At 55.0% G+C, this 23,754-nt stretch overlaps 1 protein-coding gene across 5 annotated transcripts in view; it reads left to right on the plus strand.

The window, feature by feature from the left end:
• The window catches only part of Rhp (GTP-Rho-binding protein rhophilin), a 160,491-nt gene that overhangs the window by 107,435 nt on the left and 29,302 nt on the right, over positions 1-23,754 (plus strand). For 3 of the 5 annotated variants that reach the window (XM_089580404.1, XM_089580406.1, XM_089580407.1), the window contains exon 2: positions 12,072-12,187. In XM_089580404.1, coding sequence (XP_089436530.1) covers positions 12,072-12,187 — 116 coding nt within the window. Of the gene's footprint in view, positions 1-5,852; positions 6,491-11,543; positions 11,565-12,071; positions 12,188-23,754 lie in introns of those variants that run through there. The other 2 variants (XM_089580405.1, XM_089580408.1) reach the window with 2 other exon arrangements.

Consider the following 23,754-nt stretch of genomic DNA (forward strand, 5'->3'; position numbering starts at 1 on the left):
TGGTCCGCGATGCGCGCAGATGCGCGCCGCTGGCCGGGCATAAATAGTGCGTCCGGCGAGGGAAAGCCGTCTCGGATTCCTGCGGTTACCGCTGTTATGTCGTTCCAGAAATTTTGCGGGAGGAAGAAGGTACGGTGCGTGACTGCGAGCGGCCGAGAGAGCAGGCGTGTAATGAATGAAACTCCGAGGCGTTGCGTGGGGCATCCTTCCGTCAACGGCGCGTTCGTTCGCAGTTCGTGCGTTTTCTTAATGAGATGTTCGTGGGCACCGTACAGGCGTGTTTCGCCTGTGTCCGAGATGTCTTGGGCTCATCGCATCGAACTGCATGCCGCGTCTAGCGAATCCGAACGCGAGCGGGCTGGCAGCACCGACGGAAATCGGTGGGCGCATAGTGCGCTCATGCGCGGCTGCGGTGCGCTTAGTGTCGCCTAAATCCCCAGTGCTCTCTGCATCTTGAAACCGAGTTCGCCTGTGCAAGCAAAGCGCTCGTGCACTCGTCTGGAATGCTGCACTTGCTTTCTTTTTTCGTTTTACCGCGCGTGTGCGGATGGAGAATGTCGATGAGTTCCGGGGTGTTCGGTGAAACTTGTATTTCCAATTAAATTCAAAGGCGCCAAACCATACGCACACACACACAGAGGAGAAGAAAGAAAGACGAGACAGAGCGTATGTGTGTGTGTGTGTGCGTATGGTTTGGCGCCTTTGAATTTAATTATGAATAACTACCAACTAGCCCAACAACAAGTTCTTCTAAGTTGTATTTCCAAGTATGAAGCAGTTCTCCTGTTTTATAGCTGGATATATGCTGGACATCGTAATTCCTGGTGACAGGACCCAGTGTCCTGGGCGCTGGCTGACTGTAACGTACTATCATGATCAATATTAGCAGGAACACGGGAGCGCATGACAGATAGCCTCAAACCCTCTTTGTGGCGACGAACGGTGGCCGCCTTTCGTAACATTGTGGAAAGGGTTCTGCTGCGTTGCCTGTTTTTGAGAAATGGATGGAGGCACCTCCCTTTCCATTTTTTTCTGAAAGCAGTCGCTACGTGTCGCTACAGATAGGGTTGGGGGCTATCAGACACGCGCTCCTGTGTTTCTGCTCATGTTGCTCATGATAGTACAGCATCGTGAATCTATGAAGCTATTCGTGACGGCTGTCGTGATTGGCCACGGTGGGGCTTTTGGATCGCCTCTCGTCTGGGCACGCCGGTCCCGACTGGAACGGTTGGCGCTGGTTTATGTTGCTGGTTTCATTATGTTTGATCCACTAGACCGGCGCGGTCTCGCGTTCACTTTCCCCGCCCTCTGTAATCGCTCGTCGTCTAAGTGGGAGTATACTACCCACTCTTCTTTCCCATGAACAGCAGGTAAAGGGACGCTTGGTAAGGTGAGTCGGCGTCGTGATGTGGAATCTTTGTTGGGCTTGTCTACGTTGACAACACCGACATGCCGCTTCCAGTTCCTCAAATGGTCATAAGGTCTCCTCTCTTAACAGTCAGTAAGCGAATGCCGGCCGAAGACGAACAGTTCCTACCTAACGCGCGAACCGCTTCGGACTCGACACCCGATCGTTGGCACCGGTGTATGCAAATGCACAGTGTACCGACACCTCTGTCAACTTTGAGGCTGGTGGCGGCTTAGAATTTTGGTGCCAGCGTCGTCGTCATGCGAATATCCCCAGCCCGGTTATTTGCAATGCAGAACAAAGACTTCTCCCAGCGACCTGCCATTAACCCTGTCCATGTCCAGCTGCGGTCACCGTGTGTCCTCCTCACGAATTTTCTGCACTCATCTTCCCATCTGACTCCCGCCGCTTTTATTCTCTTGGAATCCACTTCGCCGGACCATGCGTTACCGTTTCTTTTCTAAATTTAAGCTCTACCCCTTGGCGTTCTGCCGATTATCGACAATTAAAAGCCCAGATCCATAGCATAGCGGTTATTTTCCTGCCATTCCGTTCTCATCGCCCACCGTCCCTAGCTGTGGCAGACCTCGACAATAGCGGTGGCGTGGCGTCGCTTGAGTGTTTCAGGAAGGGCGAAACGAATAACAATGAAATGTAATAGGAATAGGGCTATTGTATCATATCGGCCGTATTATGCAACGTTTACAACCGGTCCTTCTCGTCGAATGCAATCAATTCGCTCCTTCTGTAAACGTATGCAAATTTACGTACTTTTCGGGTACTGGACGTGGGCGGGCAATTTTTCTCGTCCAAGTCGACTTCTCTTTATCCATATCTATACGTCGGTTCGAATGACGACACCCTGGCGTGTTGTGGAAGAAAAACAGAATGCTGGGAGTTGCGCAGTACAGCCGAACGGCCGGCCCCGAGTCAATACCGGCGTGTCCGACTTGTTCAGGCCCGTCGTGTTCATCCATAAATGCCGAGGCGTATCGGCGCGTGGCGTAAGGTGGACTTCATCCTGTTTAGCAAACGCCGCGGGATTCGTGGCTTGCATGCAGTCGTACTTGCGTATGCGACACTTAGTCACATACTCTCTGGCACGCAAATGTTCCGAGTTCGTCTGTTTCTAAAGCCGCTGGCTGTAATGGAAACGGTGTTAGGAATTCTGCCTCGCTGTCTGAAAGCGGGCCCGCGAAGATATTATTTACCATCTTCGACTTGTCTTTCGAGCGAACAAAAAGTCTGGTTTGAAAAAAAGAAAAAAAATTACCGACGATTACGTTACTTCCTAATGCGAAATTTGAGCGCAGCAAATAAGCTGTTTCACCTTTTCGATAGATTGAGGCAAAGAAATCGAGCAACACATGTATGCGCTATCACAGAATTTTTTTTTTTTTTATTTTTCACACGTATTCGCAATTTCGGCTCGGGCGGTGCACATATACAGATCCGCCGCCACCGATCTGGCTCTCTGATTGCCACCGCACAGGGGTTGCATTGGAGGAGGAGCGAAGAAAGGAATTAAGTTCGAGCCGGCGCTTTGACAACCGGAGACTCGCAGGAAGAGGGGGGAGGGGGGCGGCGTGTACACCCAGCGGCAAACGATGGGGGCAGAAGCGCGCGCAGCAAGCGGACAACACGATAAAGGCAGGAGGGAAGAGATAGCAGCGACTGACTGATGCCGCTGACGCCGATAGCGCTGGGGGGATGAAAGGGGGGGCGGAGCTGGTTACGAGGCCGACGCCGACGACGACGCGAAACCCAGGAACGGACGCCAAAGAGCTGCGCTCTAAAAAAGTGGGGGTTCGCGTCAATGTCCGCTTGAACCGACGTGGCGCTTCTCCGTGACTACTGAACGCTTACTTTCAAGTTACCATGGTTACTTCATCATCAGCCTGACTACGTCCACTGCTGGGCAAAGGCCTCTCCCATGTCTCCCCAATTAATCCTGTCCTTTGCCAGCCGCGGCCACCGTATCCCGGCAAACTTCTTAATCTCATCCGGCCACCTAACTTCCTGCCGCCCCCTACTACGCTTGCCTTCTTTTGGAATCCACTGCGTTTAAGGACCAGCGATTATATCGCCTTCGCATCACATACCCTGCCCAAGCCCATTTCTTCCTCTTGATTTCGACTAGGATGCCATTAACCCGCGTTTGTTCCCTCACCCACTCTGCCCGCTTGCGGTCCCTTAACGTTGCACCTATCATTTTTCCTTCCATAGCTCGCTGCGTTAATTAGTATGGTTGTCGGCTACTTATTTAGCGTGGTTATTCAGAACTTATTGGAAGTCGCAGCTGCCGTGACTCGTCTCACTGGGTGGCTCTGTTGCGAGCACAAATTAGTCACCATGCAGCAGCATTAGGGGCTTTTCATTGGCCCAGGAACGCAGTGGTGGTGGTTGTAGGCGATTCGTTTCACGTCGCTGAATTTGACGCACTGGCTGTGTGTCGAAAGCGTGCGGCATATGCCGCCCTCGTGGACAGGCGGTGGTGTTATTGGTGCCCCGCTGCAATCTCGGCCATCGTGCGCGCGCGCTTTCATTTGCGACCCGCGCGGCGGCTCAGACGAGCCGCCCGTAATAGAAGAAAACGCGTCTCGCGCACTGTATACGGCTTCGGGAGGCGCGCGGATTCTGTTCCGCGCGAGTCACGACGCTGGTGGCCTACCCGCGCGGCCCCCGGAGCACGCGAGACGCTGCAGAAGGAAAGAATAGTCGCGCACTGCTTGCATGCGACGAGCGGCGCGGGGACCCTTGGTAGGCGTCCGAGCCCCGTTCGGCCGAGCTCCGCGCGTGTAATAATATTCGAGACCGGCCGCGCTCGCCGCGGCGTGAGTGCGGAACGCCCATCGGCGGGTTTTTTTTCGGCGCGGCGAGCTTCATTAAACATGGAGCAGCGCAGTTCGTTTTCAGCGGGCGCTCAGCGCGCACGTTCGCGGAACGCATCCCTTGTGGAGCTGCTGCCCAGATGGACGGCGGTTGTTTCGTGCGTTTCGTCGAATCACAGCTCCCCCCTTTGTTCCTCCTTCCTGTTTTAGCTGTGGCTAGCTTCGCGGATATACGGCGCAGGGATGGCAATGGGGAAGAGCGTATTTTTGGCCTCTGCGAGCCCTTAGCCTTGGTCACTCCGCTCAATGAGCTGGAATGCTGCAGTACCGCGTACTTCCCGTGTTGTGCAGCATCCGGAAAAATGCAATTTATTTGTCATTCTATGGTGCAGTTTGAAGTGTTTTAATATTTTAATGTGCCCAGTCGTTGTCTGCTGCTTTGCGTACGTAATTGGCTACAAAACTGACGTATTTTATTGCTCATTAAATGCCCTAGCTAATAAGTACAGCAGTTGTGAAGTAAGCGTCGTCTACGGGCTCGTTTGTGCCTTGTGCTGCTTATTTGGTACTGAACGTTGTATATGCGCTACGCGAATAAAATATTGCATGGGAATGGTTGGCGGCGTCTGGAGCAATGTGGCTGCCTTGTGATATGAAGCATCCGGGAGTACAACGAAAAGAGCTGTAGAAGAGGGGGAAAAAAATGCCGGGCAGTTAGCTGTGTTACTTCGTGTCATTTATTATAATCTGCTCCTTTCGCCTTAAGCGGTTTCGCGCTCAAAGTGGCACAGTTTTTTGAACTAAGCAGCGTTTAACCGGTCCGGACCTGATCCACTTCGCAATCGCCTTTTCACGAGCGAACTGCAAAACTAAGGCTGTGGCTGTGCTATTCCACGCTTACTTGGTTTCTTGTGCGTCGACTTGTTTATTCGGACATGGCTACAGAGGGCCGTAAGATCAGGGTCGTGCGTCTTTTTCTTCTTATTCTTCGCTCCTGTTTTGCTTTGGCGGTAATTTTTTTCCCGTGGGATTCCCTAATCGCGCACGTTCGCCGCCGGTGTGTCGTGTTGTCGGCATTTTCGGACTGCCGCAGTGGCCGCAATCGCGTCGAGACATCTGCATTGGTTTTGTCTGGCCGCGCAGTTAACCCGGTTGTCTCTCCCGACAGAAAAATGGGGACAGCGTTCCGACCTGGCTTCGGCCCGGCGCTCGCTTCCCGCCTGGCTCCGCGCGTGCAAGTTTCGCGTTGCTCCGGCTGCCGCATCGGTGCGTGCACGCGGATCAGTGCGGGTCTGCCTGCGGAATTCGCGCCAGAAGGTCAGGGAGAGGACGGCGCAGCCGCCAAGTGACCTATCGGGGATCTCGAGCAGCAACAAAACGCCAGGAATCGTAAATGTGGGGTTCGAGAAAAGCCGCGCCGATAAGCCCCCCGCGGCAGTCCTCGGTTGGGGGGACCGCGTACAAATCGAATGTGGCGGGGCGTGGCCCCAAGGGCGCTGAGCTGGTCGGGCGCAGCGACGGCTGTTCCATTCGCAGCGTCGAGGGCGAGAAGGCGTTGTCGAGCGGCGCTTGCCCTCCGCCGCTTGATGTGGGTCGCGCGAACTCCCGCGCCAGCCGCCAGAAGTCAACGGAGAGCGAAGTTGCCGAAACGTCCCGCGGCGTAGCTGCTGGTCGCTCTACTCTGCGCTGCTTGCTGCAACTGGAGCCGCGAGCCGCTTTGGTTGACCAGGCCGCATCTTTCTGTGCTGAGAGGTTGGCTGAAAAAAGCACGACAGTGGCTGCATCGCTCTTGCATCTGAGCCGCAGCTGGCGTCCGTCAACGACCGCTGGCCGCCGCGTGCGTCGTCTCAGGCCGGAGACTCTTACGCTGCCTGGCTGCGGTCGCCCCCCTCTGTGTGCTCCGGAAGAAAAGACGTTCAGTGTTTGTGCACGGCAGGGCCCACTACCCACGGAGAGTTTGTTCGAGAGGCACTGAAGTGGGCCCAGGCGGGATTTCGAATAGTCCGCTTAGGGATGTCGTTCGGCGGCCTGGCTCGGTACTGACCCACGCTGATTCGAGCCCCTGTTCGAGGAGACAGCCTTCGCCTCGTCATCCCGCAACACCGGGTAGTACCTGCCTGTGTACTCGTCTCGGACGCTGTGGATTTCAGCCCGCTGCGAACCGTGCGCCAGTCGCCCCAGCGGCGACAGCCGGCCTGAAATGGAGACGTGGATTGAAAACCTGAACAATCTTGTGATCGCCCTTAAACAGGTCCCTTCTTTTTTTCTTCTTTGGTGTTGTACCAGGTTTCGATTGTACGTAACACATACCACGCGTTAAAATTGGCCGGTTGTCTATGTTATCTACAATGAGTGCGCGTGGCGTCAGCAGGCTTTTTGACACCGGTAGTGATGAAAAAATGCACTTACTGGCACATAACGCTCTTTCTGGGGTTAAAGTGAGTGTTAAGGCAGAAGCCTACGGCGCCCGTAGGCTAATTCCCCCCCTACCGTGTCCGTCTGAAGTCGGGAGGGGTTAGGAATGGCGACAGCGGGTCGCGCGCTTCGGATGCCGTCCAAGGCTGCGGGAAAGACCGCGACCGCCTTGTCGGGGACCAAGGGGCCGACGACCCCTTGAAAGGATCCCTTGACAAACATAGAAGTGGGGGTGGGGGACAATAAGGTCGACGACTCCTTAAACCCCCGACTGTCTAGCTAAGCAGTGGCGCCTCCAGAGTCGGGCCCTGGCGTGCACTGGGCTCCGCCTACTTGTATGCGCAGTGCCACTGCAGCAGTATTGGTTGGAATTGGGCGAGAGCCGGTTTATTAAAGCTCCGCCCAATTATCGAGGGGATAAAAACCGCTGCAAACAAAGAGCGGGAGGAGCGCGCCGAGTCCCAGTCTCGGCCGCTTTTCGACGGCCTTTTTTTTTAACAGCCTTTCTTTAAACCGCCTTTTCTTTAAGTGTTTGTATTTCGGTCTCGTCTTGATTAAATCAGTTTTGTCTGAAGAAGTCTGGAGTGGCTGCCCCAACCGGCAACGTGTCGCCGGACGAGCGGACAAAGTACCGCTGACCAACGTACGATCGGACCAACCGGCCATTCCAAATCCGACTCTTTTTCCTTTTAACTGGTGCCGTGACCAGGATAGTCCGAGCGGCTTTCTGCGAGCGGTTGGAGGCACTACCTTCCGGAAGCCTGACGGGGCAATTACCTTGGTGAAGAGTCCCGGGGACCAAGGTCCAAGTGAGGCGATACCCTTGCGCGAGGCCCGGAGCCAAGACTCCACGACAGCGCCAAGGAGCGAGCGAAGCGGGACCGACGGAGCGAAGCGCTGCGACTTCGGCGGCACCTGCGATTGCCGACTTCGTCTGCCGAGAGGACGTGACGGGCCTGCTGCGAGCCCTGGATGCCGGCCAGTCATCTGCGCCTATGGACGCAACCTGCCGCCGCTGCGCAGCAAGTGCCATGATCGACAACCCGACGACCGAGTGAGTTTCCCCAGTCTCACTTTACTTGCCTCGGAAGTGCTCGAGCCGCAAGGTTAGAATTAACCAGGGCGCAATGGCAACGTTGGGTTGGCGGAGTGGATATAGCTGTGGCTATGGGTATGGCGCTCAGCGGGCACAACTGTCAGAGGCCGAGCGAGCCAGGGAAAAGGAAAGAAGTGACGCGTATATTGAAGACCTCAAGCGTCAGTTAGCGATAGCCGAAGAGAAGCTACGCAAAGAGAGGAAAAGGATTTTGAAGGAGGAACGCTCACGGAGAGCGGATAGGGTACTGCTGGAGACGATACAGTTGCCGTCGTACCGTATCGTGTGGGATGCTGACCAAACGTTGATCGAGGCAGTGGATAAAGACAATAGCGGTAGCGGCATGCAGTCGGCTCCGTTAGAGAGCAGTCAAGAGGAACCGCGGGTTCCTGCAGACAGTGCAGCGAGCACTAGCGCCGAGGAGGCGCACATTGTGCAGTCAGCTACGACTGTTGACACAGAAAAGCAGGCCTTGATTCCCGAGGTGGAGGCGAGCTCCACGGATGTGCCAGCCAAAAATTCGTCTCGTGATCAGACTGTGCAGGTCGAGTGCTGCGAGGCAGCCGAGCATGTCGTTAGCGATGCTAATGGCACTGATGAGCGCGACGACATGGAATGCTCGGCCGGCCGGGTTGCCCAGTGCGACCTTTTGTTGCCAACTCAGGCACCAGTATGCCAGACAGGGTTGGGTGAAAGCGCCATGTGTGTTCAGACACCATGCGCAGCACTCACAGCGGTGACGGAGAAGCCAGCAGCACAGCTGGGTAAGCGCGGCTGTTCTGATTCGGAAAAATCAGACCCGTGTAACGCCGCGATAGGCTTCGGTGTAGATGAATGGAGTCTTAGCAATGATGACGACGACGAATTCATCTTACTCCCTGAAGGAGGCGAAGGTACACCGTCGCTGATAGGGTCGTACCGCGACCTATGCCGCGATCACCTTGCGGTTTTGCGCAACAGGGGGATCGCAAACCCAGATGTCGCTGATGGTGAACCGGTGGAGCTGGCCATGCCCCATTCTAGGAGGCCCCCTAGGTACGAGCACTTAGAGCCGTCCGTAGAGGCTTGCGCCCCGTACGCGCGCACGGGTGGCGGCTCCACCGCGGTAGAAGCCGAGCGACACAGGCGGAAAGCAGCTCTAACGAGAGGGTGGTGCAAGCTGCAGCACATAATGTTCCCTAGACCAGATCAGGTGTTTGATCCTGGTGGCTAGCGACGAACGCCTAATGTCCCTAGCATTAACCCACTCTGTCACTGCCAGGTTGCAGTACGCGCAAAATGCCTTGTGGCTTGAGCACACGATGAGGCAGTGGGTGAGAGTGGGGGAACGTGGTGGAATGTGAACGCTTCACAGTGAAGAGACTCTGAATATTATTGGACAGAGCCATGCTGGTGTGCTTGTGCTGATTTCGCCCTGTGTGTACTGTTTTCTTTTGTGATAACATGTAATCCTGAAGAGTACCGTATGTATTGCAGTGTGTTGCATGTACCACTGATTTGTGTAATGATTTGTCAGAGGGTTTCATTTGTTGCTTGTGAAAAGAAGTTAAGGAGTGTGAGTGTTGATGCATGCATCATGTGGTCTTGAACATGCTCTTTGTGCAGTTGTTAGTAGGACGCAGAAGCGCTCCTTTTTTGTATTGTTCGTACAGTGCTCAGTTGAGATCCGTTTTTTTTTTTGTGTGCTGTCGGGTTTTTTTTTTTTGCTGTTCACGGCCGGGTCTTTGGTACTTTTGAGCGCTTTGGTATGTTGTGTGTACGGCAAGCGTCCACCCAACATTCTTGGTGGGGAGGTGTTAAGGCAGAAGCCTACGGCGCCCGTAGGCTAATTCCCCCCCTACCGTGTCCGTCTGAAGTCGGGAGGGGTTAGGAATGGCGACAGCGGGTCGCGCGCTTCGGATGCCGTCCAAGGCTGCGGGAAAGACCGCGACCGCCTTGTCGGGGACCAAGGGGCCGACGACCCCTTGAAAGGATCCCTTGACAAACATAGAAGTGGGGGTGGGGGACAATAAGGTCGACGACTCCTTAAACCCCCGACTGTCTAGCTAAGCAGTGGCGCCTCCAGAGTCGGGCCCTGGCGTGCACTGGGCTCCGCCTACTTGTATGCGCAGTGCCACTGCAGCAGTATTGGTTGGAATTGGGCGAGAGCCGGTTTATTAAAGCTCCGCCCAATTATCGAGGGGATAAAAACCGCTGCAAACAAAGAGCGGGAGGAGCGCGCCGAGTCCCAGTCTCGGCCGCTTTTCGACGGCCTTTTTTTTTAACAGCCTTTCTTTAAACCGCCTTTTCTTTAAGTGTTTGTATTTCGGTCTCGTCTTGATTAAATCAGTTTTGTCTGAAGAAGTCTGGAGTGGCTGCCCCAACCGGCAACGTGTCGCCGGACGAGCGGACAAAGTACCGCTGACCAACGTACGATCGGACCAACCGGCCATTCCATTGCGACTTCTTTTCTATTTAACTGTGAGAGTTAGGTCTTGTCGGCTCAATTTTCTCAAATCTGCGCCTTGAGTGAGGCTGCAACAAACGCCGACATCTCGCGTAAAGGTGTCGCGTGGGACTTGATAGCTAAAGTGATGGAGACAGTCACCAGTGCGACTTTGTACAAACCGTCGAGGTAAGGTTCCATCGGAGCCGGGTGACATGGGGGAGGTGCTTAGACTGAAAACACATTCACCTCACTCTAATTGCAAAGCACACTCCCTTATGTGCGCTTTCTCGGTGCCGCTATTTGCGAATGATTTTCTGGGAGCAGAGGTAATTCGCGTGGGCTGTATATGTCCGTCTCGTATTTTGCCGAAATCCGGGATCTGGGCGAGTTGGTTATGTCGCACAGCCCAAGGTAGACGAGACGCGCGCAGGACAGAACCTATGACACACAATGAATCCTTTCCAGCCCGCCCGGAACAGCGCTTGTTTGTGGTCTTTTTTTTCTGTGTTTAGTCTCATCCAGTTTGCGCTGTGGCAAAACTGAATTTGTCCGCGGACACAGCACGTGACTCGCGTATGCGTCGTCCGTACACCTTGGCCGCCGAAAATGTGGGACAGCGTCCACCACTTCCGACTCGCGTTCGCGGCGCGTGGTCTTGAGTGCCCGGGGCACGTAACGCACCACAGCGCACCGGCGAAGTGGCGGGCTATATTTTGGGACCGCTCTGCGAGATTAGCGTTTCTCTTTTTTGTGCGACTTCGACTGTCGCTTTTTCCGCCTTGCCTCCATTTCGGGGACATATGCTAACTGGTTTACCGGCCGCGGCGTCTGCAACGCGGCGCACGTCGCACGAATGGCGGTTTCGCAAACAAAGCTCGGGTGCAAATGGCCTCGGCAGCCGCCCGGTCTGCCGCAATGGGGTCGGCCGATTCGATGAAAACGTCGCGCGCCGGGTACTTCTCCGCTGTTTTGATCGAACGGCGCGCTCCTTGGGCGCAGACGGGAAGGAGATCTGCCGCGGGCGCATGCTGCAACCCTCGCGCTCGTGCGGCCGGGTTGCACAAACCTGTAGCGCGCGCGCCCTTTATCAGCTTTTTGTTTTAAACGTGCTCCTCCCCTCCTCTTTGATAAATAGATCGCTGCTTCTGGTGGCACAGGAAAACAGCAGCCCATGTGAAGCAGTCCTTCTACTTTGATCGAACTGTGGTTGATTGTTTGCTATGGCAGGATGCAACTTTTAAGAAAAAAAAAAGTTGTCGGCAAGTCACAGCATCAAAACGCGTGCGCTTATAATTTTGTCTTGATTAGCGTTTCGTTTAGGTAGCAATCAAAACTGTAAATGGCCTATTATTTCCTTGTCGCGGAGGAACAGTGGCGTCCATGCATGTGGGTGCAGCTTCGATGCATTTTAAGTGGTATCCGACTATGGTATGAGGATTTAGTATAGCGGAAACGTACTAGCGTAGACGTATTGCGCATGCGCGTGGCCTCGCACCTGCCACTGCGCGTGCGCAGGAGGCGTCCGGTAATCCGCTATACGTCTGCGGTATAGTAAGTCTCCGCTATGCTAAATTTCTCTAATTTTTTCCCCCCTCTGCGCTGTTAAACGGTATTTCGCTGTAAAGGCTGATGAACGCAGAACTTGTGTACCTGAGCCCTTGAGTGTGCTGCACGTCTGATGGATACTTTATGAAGCGTTGCTGTTTATGCCGCCTAAAGTTGCTGCCGGAGGAATCTTTTCTCTGTGAACCTCGTATGCCAAGGAGCAGTGCCTTCTCACTCATTGGGCAATCTGAAAAAACTGTGAGCCTCGTGGTGTAGCGTTCATATCCTTTGCTCGCTTCGAGCGTGGCCCCACTAACGGTGAGCGCATCGTGTCTCGTTCTCCCGCAGGGCTCGGATCCCCGGGCTGCCACGTGCCGAGGCAAGCTGCAGTACCGGCGCTCCAAGATCAACCATGAAATCACCAAACAGATGATGATGCGCAATGGAGCTGAAAAGCTCTTCAAGTGAGTGCTCTTTCGCATCGTCTCCCTTCCTTCTCTCGCAGCAGACCGGCAGCCACCTTCTTCCGGCGCAGTATGGCTCCCAGAAGCAGCCTTAACACTTGCACGCCGCATCTGCCTCTCAGCGGCTGCTGATTGCGGAGTAGCTGAAGCTGATGAGTCCTCTGAAAGTGCCATCTTTTTCAGTAGCGCTGCTAGTTGCGGCAGCATCCTTTTCACGTAGACGCGACTCTTCTAAAAAGGAACCGCGCTCGGAATAGCGCCCCGTGCAAGTTTCGGCGCGTGCCACCTAGCGGCGAGCAGGACGCGAGCGGCGTCTTGCGTCCTGGTCGCCGGCGAAGTGGCGAGGGCGTTCGCGTGCAAACCAGCCGCCGCGCGCATGCAGCCAGCCATGTAAACGCGCGAAAGTGGTCGCCCGGCACGAGCGTTGCCGTTTCGCGACTCGGGCGTGTAGTGGGGATTCGCGCGAGTGCGAAAGCGGTCGCTGGTGCCCCGCGCGCGTGTCTCTGCGCGCAGTGCCGCGGGGCTGCATTCCTTCGAAATTGGGTCCCGCGGCGGCGGAGTATGCAGTCGTCGGCTGCCGCTATCCTGCTGAAGCGATCGAGGTCGGCCGCTGCATGCGGTGGCGACACCCGGGGAGTGGAGACAAAAGCGAGGGGAATCCGGGCATCGCTCAGGTTGGTCGACCGGAAACAAATAGGGGTGATGAAACCGGAAGCGAGGGACGACGTTTTGCTGACCGCTCATCCATCTTGCTTGCAACAGGGTTCTTGGCACACGCCGCCGTTATGCTTATATTGTCGGGGGCATAAGCCACGGGATTGACCTCGTCTCCTTGCCCCATATCTTTGCTGCCGAATCGGGATGCAGGCCTGGAGGGAGTCCGTGATCGGAGGCTGTTCTCCTGTACGAGTGTCGGAGGGGGGCAGGAAAAAAACGCCGTTTCTTCCCAAGCCAAGTCGTGGACCGTTCACAATGGCCTGAGGTGCTATTACGCATAATGCAGTACTTAGGAACGCGGCGGGGAGCCGATAAGCCTTCCGGCGCGACCTCGTGGCGCGCGAGCACTGCGCAGCGCGTCGAACAAAAGCGTTCGCAATTAGGCCAGGGCGCGCTTATCCAATTAAATGGCGCTCATGTGGAGCGCTTTGGCCGAGCTGGAGCGACAGGGGCGACGCGCGTCAGCGGTGGCCGCTGCCCTTGGACGCGGGGGTGCAAACACCGTTGGCTGTCAGCTGTTATGTTAGGTGACTGGTTAAGGGGCGGTGAGAAGGAAAATACGCGATTCAGGGTTATGTCCCCCCCCCCCTTGTGTGTGTCTGCACGTTCCTTTTCTTTTTGGCGGCGGGCTTTTGTTACAAGTGCCAATCTTAAGGCGATTTCCACTGATCGATTTGGAGCAGGGTGCTGAATCCGCGCCAGAGCGACCGAATTTGCCACCGGGCGGCCTACTCCTGATCGACCAGTGAAACACGAATATTCTCCGGCAAGGAGCCCGACGGAAACCTTTATTCGCAACCGGCTCCGGAAGTTTGGCCTGGCATCAGTCCACATCAGTCTGCACCGCGGTGTGGTCAGCACATTTTCGCCTGACGATGACCAGTGATGATGACACGATTCAGTCGTATCTTGAGCTTAGCTTGTGAGGTGCGCCGTATTTTGACCAGGGCTGAACACCGGGAATGCGTGCATGCCCTGCGTATGTGTTCTTACCGCTTCGTCTGAATAGCTGCGCGTTGCGGCGTCGATGTAGGGGGTGATTGTTCGACCGTTTGCGAGGCAGTTCATTAAACATCATTTTAATTATACCCCCAAGGGAACATACGTTTTGCCATCGTCACTGGCACTGGTCTCCTTCAACCGCTTTCCGAAATGAGGTGAGAAGCGTCACTCTTCGTTCCAACGACGCCGTCAGAATGTAAACCAGCGCCCACGTTTAAATGGCGATGTCTCAAACCGCGCTAAAAGGATGCAAACGCGGCTTGACTATTCCTTCGGTGTTCCAGTTAAATCTGCTTCCTCTCGGCGTATCAAGAGCGGAACTCGTATGCGCCGCCGTTGAGCAAGAAAAGCTGCTCCGGATCGACCAGTGGAATTCGCCGCTGAAGTGATGTTGCTCGCAGTCCCTCGCATGTAATCGAGAGTGCTCGCGGTGCTTCTGCGAAACGCGCCGCTTTCGTAATTAGCCCCAGGGTAAAGTTTTGTGCTGCACGATCTAGTTACGCCGTCGTTTCAGGTAGCTTTTTGTCGCTCGTTTTTCTTCCTGGGCGTCGGTTGTGTTTTCTCCCTCTTCTTCCCCCATTTGCCTCTCGAAATGCGACGCTTCTAAATCTCCCCGGCTTGCAGTGCATTAGCAATGACTACGCCGTCTGACCGTGCAAGCCGGAGATTTCGAAGCCTTAGAAGCTTATGGCATCCTTCTTTGTCAAGCAGATGACAAAGAAGGATCAGGTTCCTTCTTGGTAATGCGTTCGTATCAGCGACCCGCCGTGGTAGCGCAGTGGCTAAAGGTATTCTGCTGCTTAGAACGACGTCACGGGTTCCAGTCCCAACTGCGGCGGCCGCATTTCGTTGGGTGCTAATTACGCAAAACGCCCGCGTTCTTTGCGATGTCGATCCACGTTAAGGAACTCCAAGTCACTCTGAACTTATCCGGAGCCCTTCAGTGCGGCGTCGTTTTACCCCCTGGTGTTGCGTTGGTTTTTTAAACGTTCCACGTATACCTCACGTATACCTCACGTATACCTCACGTACGTTGAACTTCGCGATGAATTTCAGCCTTTATACGTCAAAAGTTTTCGTCACAGAGGGGATGTCTTCGTCCTGTTTCTTTCACACCGACGGAGCGTATAGGCACAGAATATAGACTGGAGTGACCCGTAACTGGGTCGCTGCTAATTAATAATTAGTGTATTCGTGCTTGTCGTAGGGAAGTTCGTCGTGATTCCACTTATCCCCTGACGTCTGTCCGCCGCGTTTCGTGCCGAGCGCGACTAATTGCGGGTCAGAGCAGAAAGCGGTCCGTGCGCTGGAGGGCTCCTCTGGTTTGCGTGCAGGATGCGCGCGCGGGAGCACGCGGAATCGCGCCCCCATCGCTGCGAGGCGGGGCTCCCCCCCCCCCCCCCCCCCCCCCTTCAGTGTCGCCCTGTCGCACTTTTTCCTCCGATGGCACGCTCCAGATTAGGCCGATCCACTGCTCCCGCGAGGGGGCTGTCCCTGTGGCTAATGATTCCGCCCCCCTTGTGGCCGTTATTATTCCTCCTCGGGGCTCGCCCGGTCTCGCTCCCAGCAATGCCGCGGTCCACTTTAGCACCCAGCCGTTCCCGCACGGGCATTTATTTGCGTCTTTTCTCGAGAGCCTCGCGCAGTTGTCGTCGATTCTTGGGCCTCCCACTTCCCACCACGCGCCGTGCACCGCGGAGGAGGTGCTTCGAAAGTGTGCTTCCCGTAACGACCACACTGCCGCTGGCTGCGCGTGTGCAGGCTCCTTCTGAGGCGCGACTTTAGTGTCAAGGGCTGTCGGCGCGGCGACAGTTTTGGTTGGGGAAGGCGTTTCGAGGCTGCGTTCATGTTTTCGACTTTCGAACGGGGTGCCGAGCGGAGCTTTTCTGCGCGGAGTCACCTCGCCGGTGCCTCGAGGCGCGCCGCTGTATCTGAAGCAGAACAGCGCTGGCTGCAGCCTCGGCGGTGAAAGCTGCTTTCGCGACGCTTTTCTTCTTGCCGCTCTAGCCGGGCGTGCGGCTTGATAACGCTCCTCAGAACCGGTCGCATCTCCAGCGAAGCACAGCCGTCGGCCTCGTGTTTTCCTACTAAACGCCTCGTGATCTCGAATCCCTCAGCTCCGTGGCGGCCTTTTTCCCACATGTGGGCGCCTCGTTGCTCTGATGGGATTCAGATTGTGTACTACAATGTGCCTCAGACATTCGCTCCCAGGGGAAAAAAAAAAAACTAGGGTACTGCACAAACTTAACGTTGAACGCCGTTACGGCGAGAAAGTTTACCGAATCGATCTGCCCCATGTTGTCTGCTGTAAAATCCACAACTCAGCATGAAGCTGCAGCCTCTGCCTACCCGCTTGAAGCAGCGACCCGGAAGAGCGTCGCGAAAGACTCTTGTTCTCGGTTGTAAGGTCTTGCAGCGACTGGTCCATTTGCGTGCAGAGTCAAATTTTGAGGTGGAGTAGGTAACTGCAGGTAAAAGAAGAAAGAAGAAAAAAAGAAATATTTCGAGCTTCGTTGACAGTGCCCTGTACTATGTGGCGTGTTCGGCTTATGGTGATGGCGAGTCCTGTTTAACGCATTTTTTGGGGGAGTCTATTCACGCGCTTAGATTAACCTTCCGTTAGCAGAGCACACTATAGCACCAGTTCTACGTCAGTCAGAACTGGAATTCAGCTCTGTCTGGCCCTCGCTGCGTGCACTTGTTTTTTTCAGACCCCCCCCCCCCCCCCCCCCCCCCCGTTACACAGACAACTAGAGAGATAAAATAATAATAAAAATGATATGAGTGGGAATGCTGGTTGATTGTGTAGACCCGGGGCGTATTTGCTGGAATGTCGCGCGGTCGCTGGTGAGGTATCTTTCAGACTGGATGTTCCGTGGGCGGCAATTGGGCTCATCGATATCAGCGGGCCAAGTGTGCCTCTCTGTGCGGAAGGGCCGTCTTGATACCCTTTGCCCTGTAGAAGAGGTCTCTTAGTTGGCAGGGGAACTTGAAGTGGAACCAGCCCCTTCGTCAAGTGTTTATCTTGCTTGTTTGCTGAATGCATGGAGACCAAATCGAGATTCGATTACTCAAATTAGCTAGTCCCTATGAAATAAGAGTTTGTATTAATTTCTCCTCTCTGTTTAATTTTATTTTTCTCCCCTTTCGCTTATGGCGACAAATTCCCGGGCCCGGCTAAGCGGTCGGATAAAGCAGAAGAGTGTCATTCACGGCGATTGCACACTGTCTTTAATAATCCAGTAAAGCTTCGTGCTATAAATCCTTTTCAGCCGAATATAAATTTTGCGGGCAGAAAAGCAGATTTGTGCCCTATGGTATGTGCCTGCCAGGCTAATAGTGCCTTAGACACTAGAACAGACAACGTGGGAAGGATGGGAGGCAGCCCTGTCCAGCTCGGCTCTCGAGGAACAGCAAGACGTGTAAAGAGCCAGGGCGGCGGCCTTAGAAGCCCGGACTTCCCCTAATTCCTCTTCCCTTTGTCCTGTCTGTAAAACGTTTTCATCACCATCCCCTGGCGAGGTGGGAGCAGGGCTCCGTCAGCGGTATCCGGTCAAGTAGGCCATCCACGGCCTCGCGTGGGCCAGTGTTTTGTCGATGTGCGCGTGTATGCGTTTTTGATGCCTTCCTATGACAAAGAAAACTCCCTAACCGCTGCTCTTGGTGCGTCCTCAGCGCTTATCAGTCCTTCGTTCATATTTTCTTTTTCGGAGTATCGTATTCTTTTCCAGCGCTGCCGCTTTCTCGTTCTGTTGAGCAAACCGCAGTCTCCCTCGGAGACCGGAAGCTCGTGCGGTCGGGACGCCCGCTGGCGTGGTCGGGACGCGTGGGTGAGCTCCTGTCAGCCTCGTGCGGCAGATGCCCACGTCATTCGTGGGCATCTCCGGGAGACAAAAGCCTAGCTGGCGGCACCGCGCGGGGAATCTGGGTCTTCTCCGTCGCGTGCCTGCGCGAAGCCGAAATTGGCGACAGCGGCTATCTCCTCTCCGTTCGGAGAGCTTCTCCGAAGGCCAGGGCCCACTTGGGTCGTCGGCCAGGTTGGTCCATCTGCTGCCGACATCGACCAAAGTTTCTGGGACGCAGCCCCGGTTGTCTTACGTGCGCGGGCGTGCCGAGACGGGTGTCATTGCGCGCTGGTGTGAGGCGCGCGACGCCTGCCGTCGGTGGTTGGTGCCAGTCGATTGGCGGCAGGACCGCTTCGAACGGTGTCCGACGGCGCGCACCCGTCCTGAAGGCGGCAGAGGGGACGAAATCTGCGATGTACTGTCTTTGTCAAAAGTAACCAGGCTGCATGGTTTGCTTCTTGCTCGTACAGTGGAGCCCTTACAGCTTCCATGAAGCTGAAATGGTCGTTAAAGGTCTTCTGGGTCTTCTTACCTTCCAACACCTTTTGATTTCTAGTAAAGCCACAAGGGCTTTACTATACAAGCTAGAAGCGAACCTTGCAGCCTGGTTACTTTTGACAAAGACGGTACGTGGCGGCGTCCTTGTATCAATACGCCGGTATAGGCCACTGAAGTATGCAGCTTGGAAGACGTGCGACGCGGTACAACTGTTGCTTCAGGTTTGAATTTCATGGCTTGATGCAGTCTGCGGTGCACGAGCCTTCTTCCGTAAAAAAAAAAAAAACCGACAAAAAACGCCTTCATGGAAAGTAATGGTCGCCGTAAGCAAACACCAAACATTTGCTTGAGGCTATAGAAAAGGTATGGCATTGAGTAACAGCAATGCGTCTCCTTGTAAGTACGACCGCTACCGTGCACTGAGATCATGTTCGACCATATCGTATCTGTGGTAAGACTGCAGCTTAGCAGCGCTCTGTTGCACCGCGCCTGCTACTCCGCTGCGATCACACACGCACAACCCTTTCTGTCAACGACGAAGGGTCACATGTGACCAATTCGTGCCGGCAGCTTAGTGCAGCGCCTGCAATGCATAATTTAACGAATCATCCAACTCCTGTCCATTAATGGTTACCAAATGCCGCCTGATATTAGCCTGTGCCGACCACTATCGCCTACGCTCCCCCGGGGTATGAGGCTTCCGACATCTGCGCGTGTTCCGGCAGTCGAGCATCGCGTGTCTGCGTGGTCGGCGCTTCTCTGCTGCCGCCGCGGTGTCGCCCCGCGTCGCACTTTCGGCGCAGCGTCCTTGTGCCGCTTTCTTCGGGAGGTCGTTCCGTGACTGCGGAGGCATTCGTCAACCCGGCGGGACACATTTCGCGCGGCTGCCTTGGGGGCAAGAGCAAAGCGGGGCCCTTTTCCTCTCATGCCTGCGAGCGGCAGCGCTGGACGCATTATACGCGCTGGCAGCGGCTCAAAGCCGAGTGGCGGCGTGCTCTCTGACTACGTTAATGGCCCTCGTTCCTGGTCGCGGAAGGCGGCGGTCGAACTTGGCACTCCTGGTCTAGACAGAGGTCCCTTGACGTGCCGAAAGCGGCCGCCGTGCGAGAATCCTGGCCGACTGCAATTCTCCGGGGCGTTTCCCTGTTTTCGCTTTCAGGGTGCTTAGTGGTGGCCGATTTCTTCCGCGCGTTAGACAGACGCCCCACGCAGGTGGCGAAGATGATGCACGCGGGTGGGTAGCGCTACTCTTGCGGTGTTGCACTCATGACCTGATCCGGTGGGAGACTTGACTTTTGCGAGGGTGAAGAGCAACTGCAGCGACGGTTACCTGTGGCGGGGTAATCAGTTCTGTTCCTTTTATTCCTACCGCCCTTCGTCATTGTCTGGACAGCTATCTACCAGCTGGCGCGACGAACGATGAGTACAGACTGTGTGATCTGGTGACAAGAATATATATATCGGCCCAGATGTATCTAACTAACCTGGTGCGTGGCTTGCATTTCCCGACATGTATGATTCGCACCGCACCTTTGCGTCTCTTCGGTGTAACTTTCGTTTTCTAGTTTGTATGCAGCGTCGGCCGTGCGATGGTTGAACTCTTGTAACCGCGCTGTGCGGAAAGGAGAGGTAAAAAGGCGAGCTTAGCGCCTGCATCCATTATCGGGCGGCTTCCTTGTAACGGCGCCTCTCGGTCATCGCTCTGCTGTCGGTGTTCCAAGTGTGCAGCAGCAGTAGAGAAGTGCCTCGGTGGTGTGGCCGAGGCGTGCGCTGGCGAGACCGGTCAGCGTGCGTGTGTGTGTGTGCGCGCGCCACAGGCGTCAACGACCCCGCGACGCGGATTACGGCGCGAAAGCGCGCTTGGGCGACGCCCGTAGCGACTCAGGTTCGCGGATAAACGAGCGCCAAGAGGCGACGTCGTCGAAACGGAGCCGCCCCGAGTGCGTCGCCTGTAGTGCGATAAGCGAGCGCGACGCTGGCTGTGCACCATCTACGCCTGCTGCCGCCAACTTCGGGCGCTGCCTGCCGGGCCTTGGTTGAACGGGCTTCCCGATCTCTGCAGCTTGAGAAGCATCGACAGGGCAGCATGTATGCTCCTAGTGCAGGAAGCAGGGACCCGGCGCTTTTACCGAGCCGTTGGGCTTGTTCTCATAGCTCCCTTTCCAGGCAGGTTTTGTCTGAGCCTGTACAAACACACGCCTCTTGGTGGTGCGCCGCGCGTCCTGTCGATGGCGGCTTAGCTCGCCGTTGGCACAAAGTCACCATCGTGCACCCTGACCAGCACGAGGTTGGATGGGCGGATATGTCGCTCTAAACGCGCTTCCATCGATACTTGCTAGACGAATGCGTTGTCGAACATTGCACGGCTGACACGGTGTAGTCGAGCCAAGCATGGGACGTAGCACCGGTCAGGTGCGGAGTTAGCCGAATTTATTTCTCTGCAGATGGCACTCCAGTGGTCACTTGCGGTCTGTTCGTTGCGCGCTCTGCATCTGCCACCGCGGTAAGCCGGCGGTTGTTCTTGTCCGCTTCACGGTGAGAGAAAAAAAAAATGGTTGGTCAGCGAGGAACTGGTGGAGCGATTTTATTTACTGCCAATACGGGAAGTTTTTGCCCTTTCCCTTTTTGTCGTCACGTCGAGAGAGGAGCTGTTCGAAGGAAGGGAGGTTCCGAGCTTAGTTGCTTTTTTGATATGCTTATCACCTTTAAAGTTATGTTCGGCGTTGTGCGGATGCAGAGGTGTGAGCGCGCTTAGGATGCCACAAGCTAGAGCTGGCTCCTCCAGGTAGCGCGGAAGTTGCATTTTCGCTTCCCAAGGACTGGGGTACTGTTTTCCTAAGCGCCGTACGAGTGAATTGCTCAAGCTGCGTATCGACTGCATCTCCCGTGTGGCACCGCATTCTGTCGACCTTCTTCGGTGAATCTGGCGTACGTGAGAGGAGTCTTGTACGCAGGCGGCGACGGCGCCTTTAAGATTATCGTATAATGCTAAGCCCCCCCTTCATTTTTGCAGTCCCTCCACATCCCTTTGCTGTTTCCTATGACGAAAGGAAGGAGAGAAAAAAGCAGGGGGGAGGCTTACGGAGAATGAGTACAGTTTATTTGCGCGAGAGTTCTGGACGTCGGTTGGAGTCATCCATGCGGGTCAGTCAGCCTCGCCTTCCGTGATTCGCCTGGGCGGTTGGGAATGAGGGTCAATTGGGGTGCGGGCAGAGGCACCTCCATCGCTACTTTTGGTGGGCGGGGCAGTGACCGCGGATCGAATTCACTGGGACTTTCAGTGCACACGAAGGACGGTGTTTGGATGTGATTCTGCCAAACCCCAGGTGATCTTTAAAAATCTGGAGCCCTCCACCACGGCATTCCTCATAGCCAATGAGTCGCTTCGGATGTTAAACCCCACAATGTACAATTTAACGTGAATAAATTGGCAGTAAAAACGTGCGTTTAGAAAATTCCGCGCAAAAAAAAAAAAGACGAAAAGAAAGGTCACACACACGAGCGCTCGTGTTTTGTGATCTTGCTTTTCGTCTTTTTTTCGCAATTTTCGCACATACACTTCGACTCGCCCAATTCAGCATCCTCGTGAAAAGACATGCCCACTATTTCATTAGCTTTCAGGTCACTGGGATTGCTTCTCGGCCCTGGGACTGAGTGCGGCTTGCATCGCATTACCCAGCGCTCCGAACCTCCTGAAAGTGAGATAAATTTGCCTCCTCACTCGTTTAGAGCTTTGAAGCTTTGAAGTGCGTGGTTACTACTCGGGCCCCGCTATAGGGCCTAGTTCAGTCCCCGAGACTTTTGAAAATGCATCTTTCTGCCTTCACCAGCAATACCCTTCGGGGCCACAGACCTCGCGAGGAACTACATCGGCTGCAGCGCTTCATGTTTGGTCGCGATGTTTCTCAGGTCGTAACGTTAGCACTCGTGGTCGCCAGAGTGCCTCCGCCGCCGGACTGGGCGTATTCCAACAACGAAAGTGTCTCTCTCCTGTAAAGCACTCGTTAGATTGTGCAATAAAAGGAACTCGCTCCGCCTAATGGTATAACGGGCTTCTGTAGTGGGACAAGCTGAAGATAAGCAGCGAGCTCTAAAATCCTTCGTCTGGACCTTCCCGCTCTCCGTCGCGTTGCGTTTTAGCTGACTACTGTGGCGGAAGCGGACCTTGGTACGAAGTATATGGAAGTGCTCCAGTGTTCCAGGGCGACATGGTAATATCGTCATTCCGGTGGCTCGATCTGCAGAGCTTCGACGGAGCGCCTCACCGAGGTCGTCTTCTGATCGTGGCGGCCTCGTGTCGGGCAGGAGCGATACGCAAAGGCTTCGTTAACCGCTGCCAAAGACTGCAGAGCGCGTCAAGGTAGCGAGGGAAAACAACAGCAAAAAACTGAACTGTTCCCGATTAGCCGGTAGCTTTCTTCTACGGAGCCTTTTCTCATGCCGATCTGGTACAATATTTGGAAGTACGACTACTGTAGACTGTTAATCACGTGCTCACCGCGGAAGTCTGGATGCGCACACACTTTTTTTCTTTTTTTTGACGCAGTTCTAACCGCTTCTCACACCCTTTGTCAAAAGTTCAGAGTTCATGGGGGTTTGCCTCTGGACCGCGCCGTGCGGCTCGTGTGCCCCCCAGTGCTCCGAAGGTAAATGTAAGAGCAGCTCTGCTCCTGCGCCCGGAAGGTCAGGACTTGCATGGATGGTGCAAGATCCCCACTATACACTGCTTAAAAGTAAATACACATGGGCTCAAAACTTTTGGCAAATGCTGCTCCTCTAGTGCTAGACTGTGTGTAAGTCCTCATCACTTTACCGCATGTGTTCCTGCACTTGACAGTCCGAAGTTCTAGTCTGTTTACTATGTAGTATTGGTCATTTTGGAGGTAGGGAGAGGAAAAAGAATAAAGCGCGGTTACATTTCTGCGTTATGCACGCGCGTTGTGGCGTTTCTGAGGGCGGGTCGGAGTTCCATACGTTGCGCGTCTGTTTCTCGTATCCCCCTCCCCCTTCTTTTTTTTTTTTTGCAAAAACTGAAGTTTCACCAAGGAAGGGCACAGGCTGTCGATGAGGAAGCATTTTCTCATAAAACTTGACACGAGAGTGCATACTCAAGCAAAGGTATGCCACACGTGGTGGCTAACAAGCGGCGAAGTCGGTGTGGGCAGGAACGCGGGCGAGATAAACAATTGACGCATTTAACTTTTTTTTTTTTTCCTGCCGTCGCGTTTTGCGCAGCTCCCGGGAGAAAACTGCCAGTTGAGGTCGCTTTCGTTGGGTCAATTACGGTATGCGCGGCGCGTGGTCTGGCGCTAAATGTGGGAGAGTGCACTGAAGGCGGCCGCAGCGGGCGAGGATGAGACCTAATGATAACGAGCCGAAAATCGGGTCGTGGCTTTGGGCCGGGCCACCGAGTAATTGGGCCTCGCGCTGACCTTGAAGGGGGCCTCCGCGGGGCCCCCTGGGAACGCTGGTTGCGTGTCGGCCGCCGGGGTCGTCCCTCGGCGT

Source organism: Amblyomma mixtum, chromosome 3, assembly GCF_055824585.1.
Source record: "Amblyomma mixtum isolate Tamu chromosome 3, ASM5582458v1, whole genome shotgun sequence".
NCBI lineage: Eukaryota > Metazoa > Arthropoda > Arachnida > Ixodida > Ixodidae > Amblyomma > Amblyomma mixtum.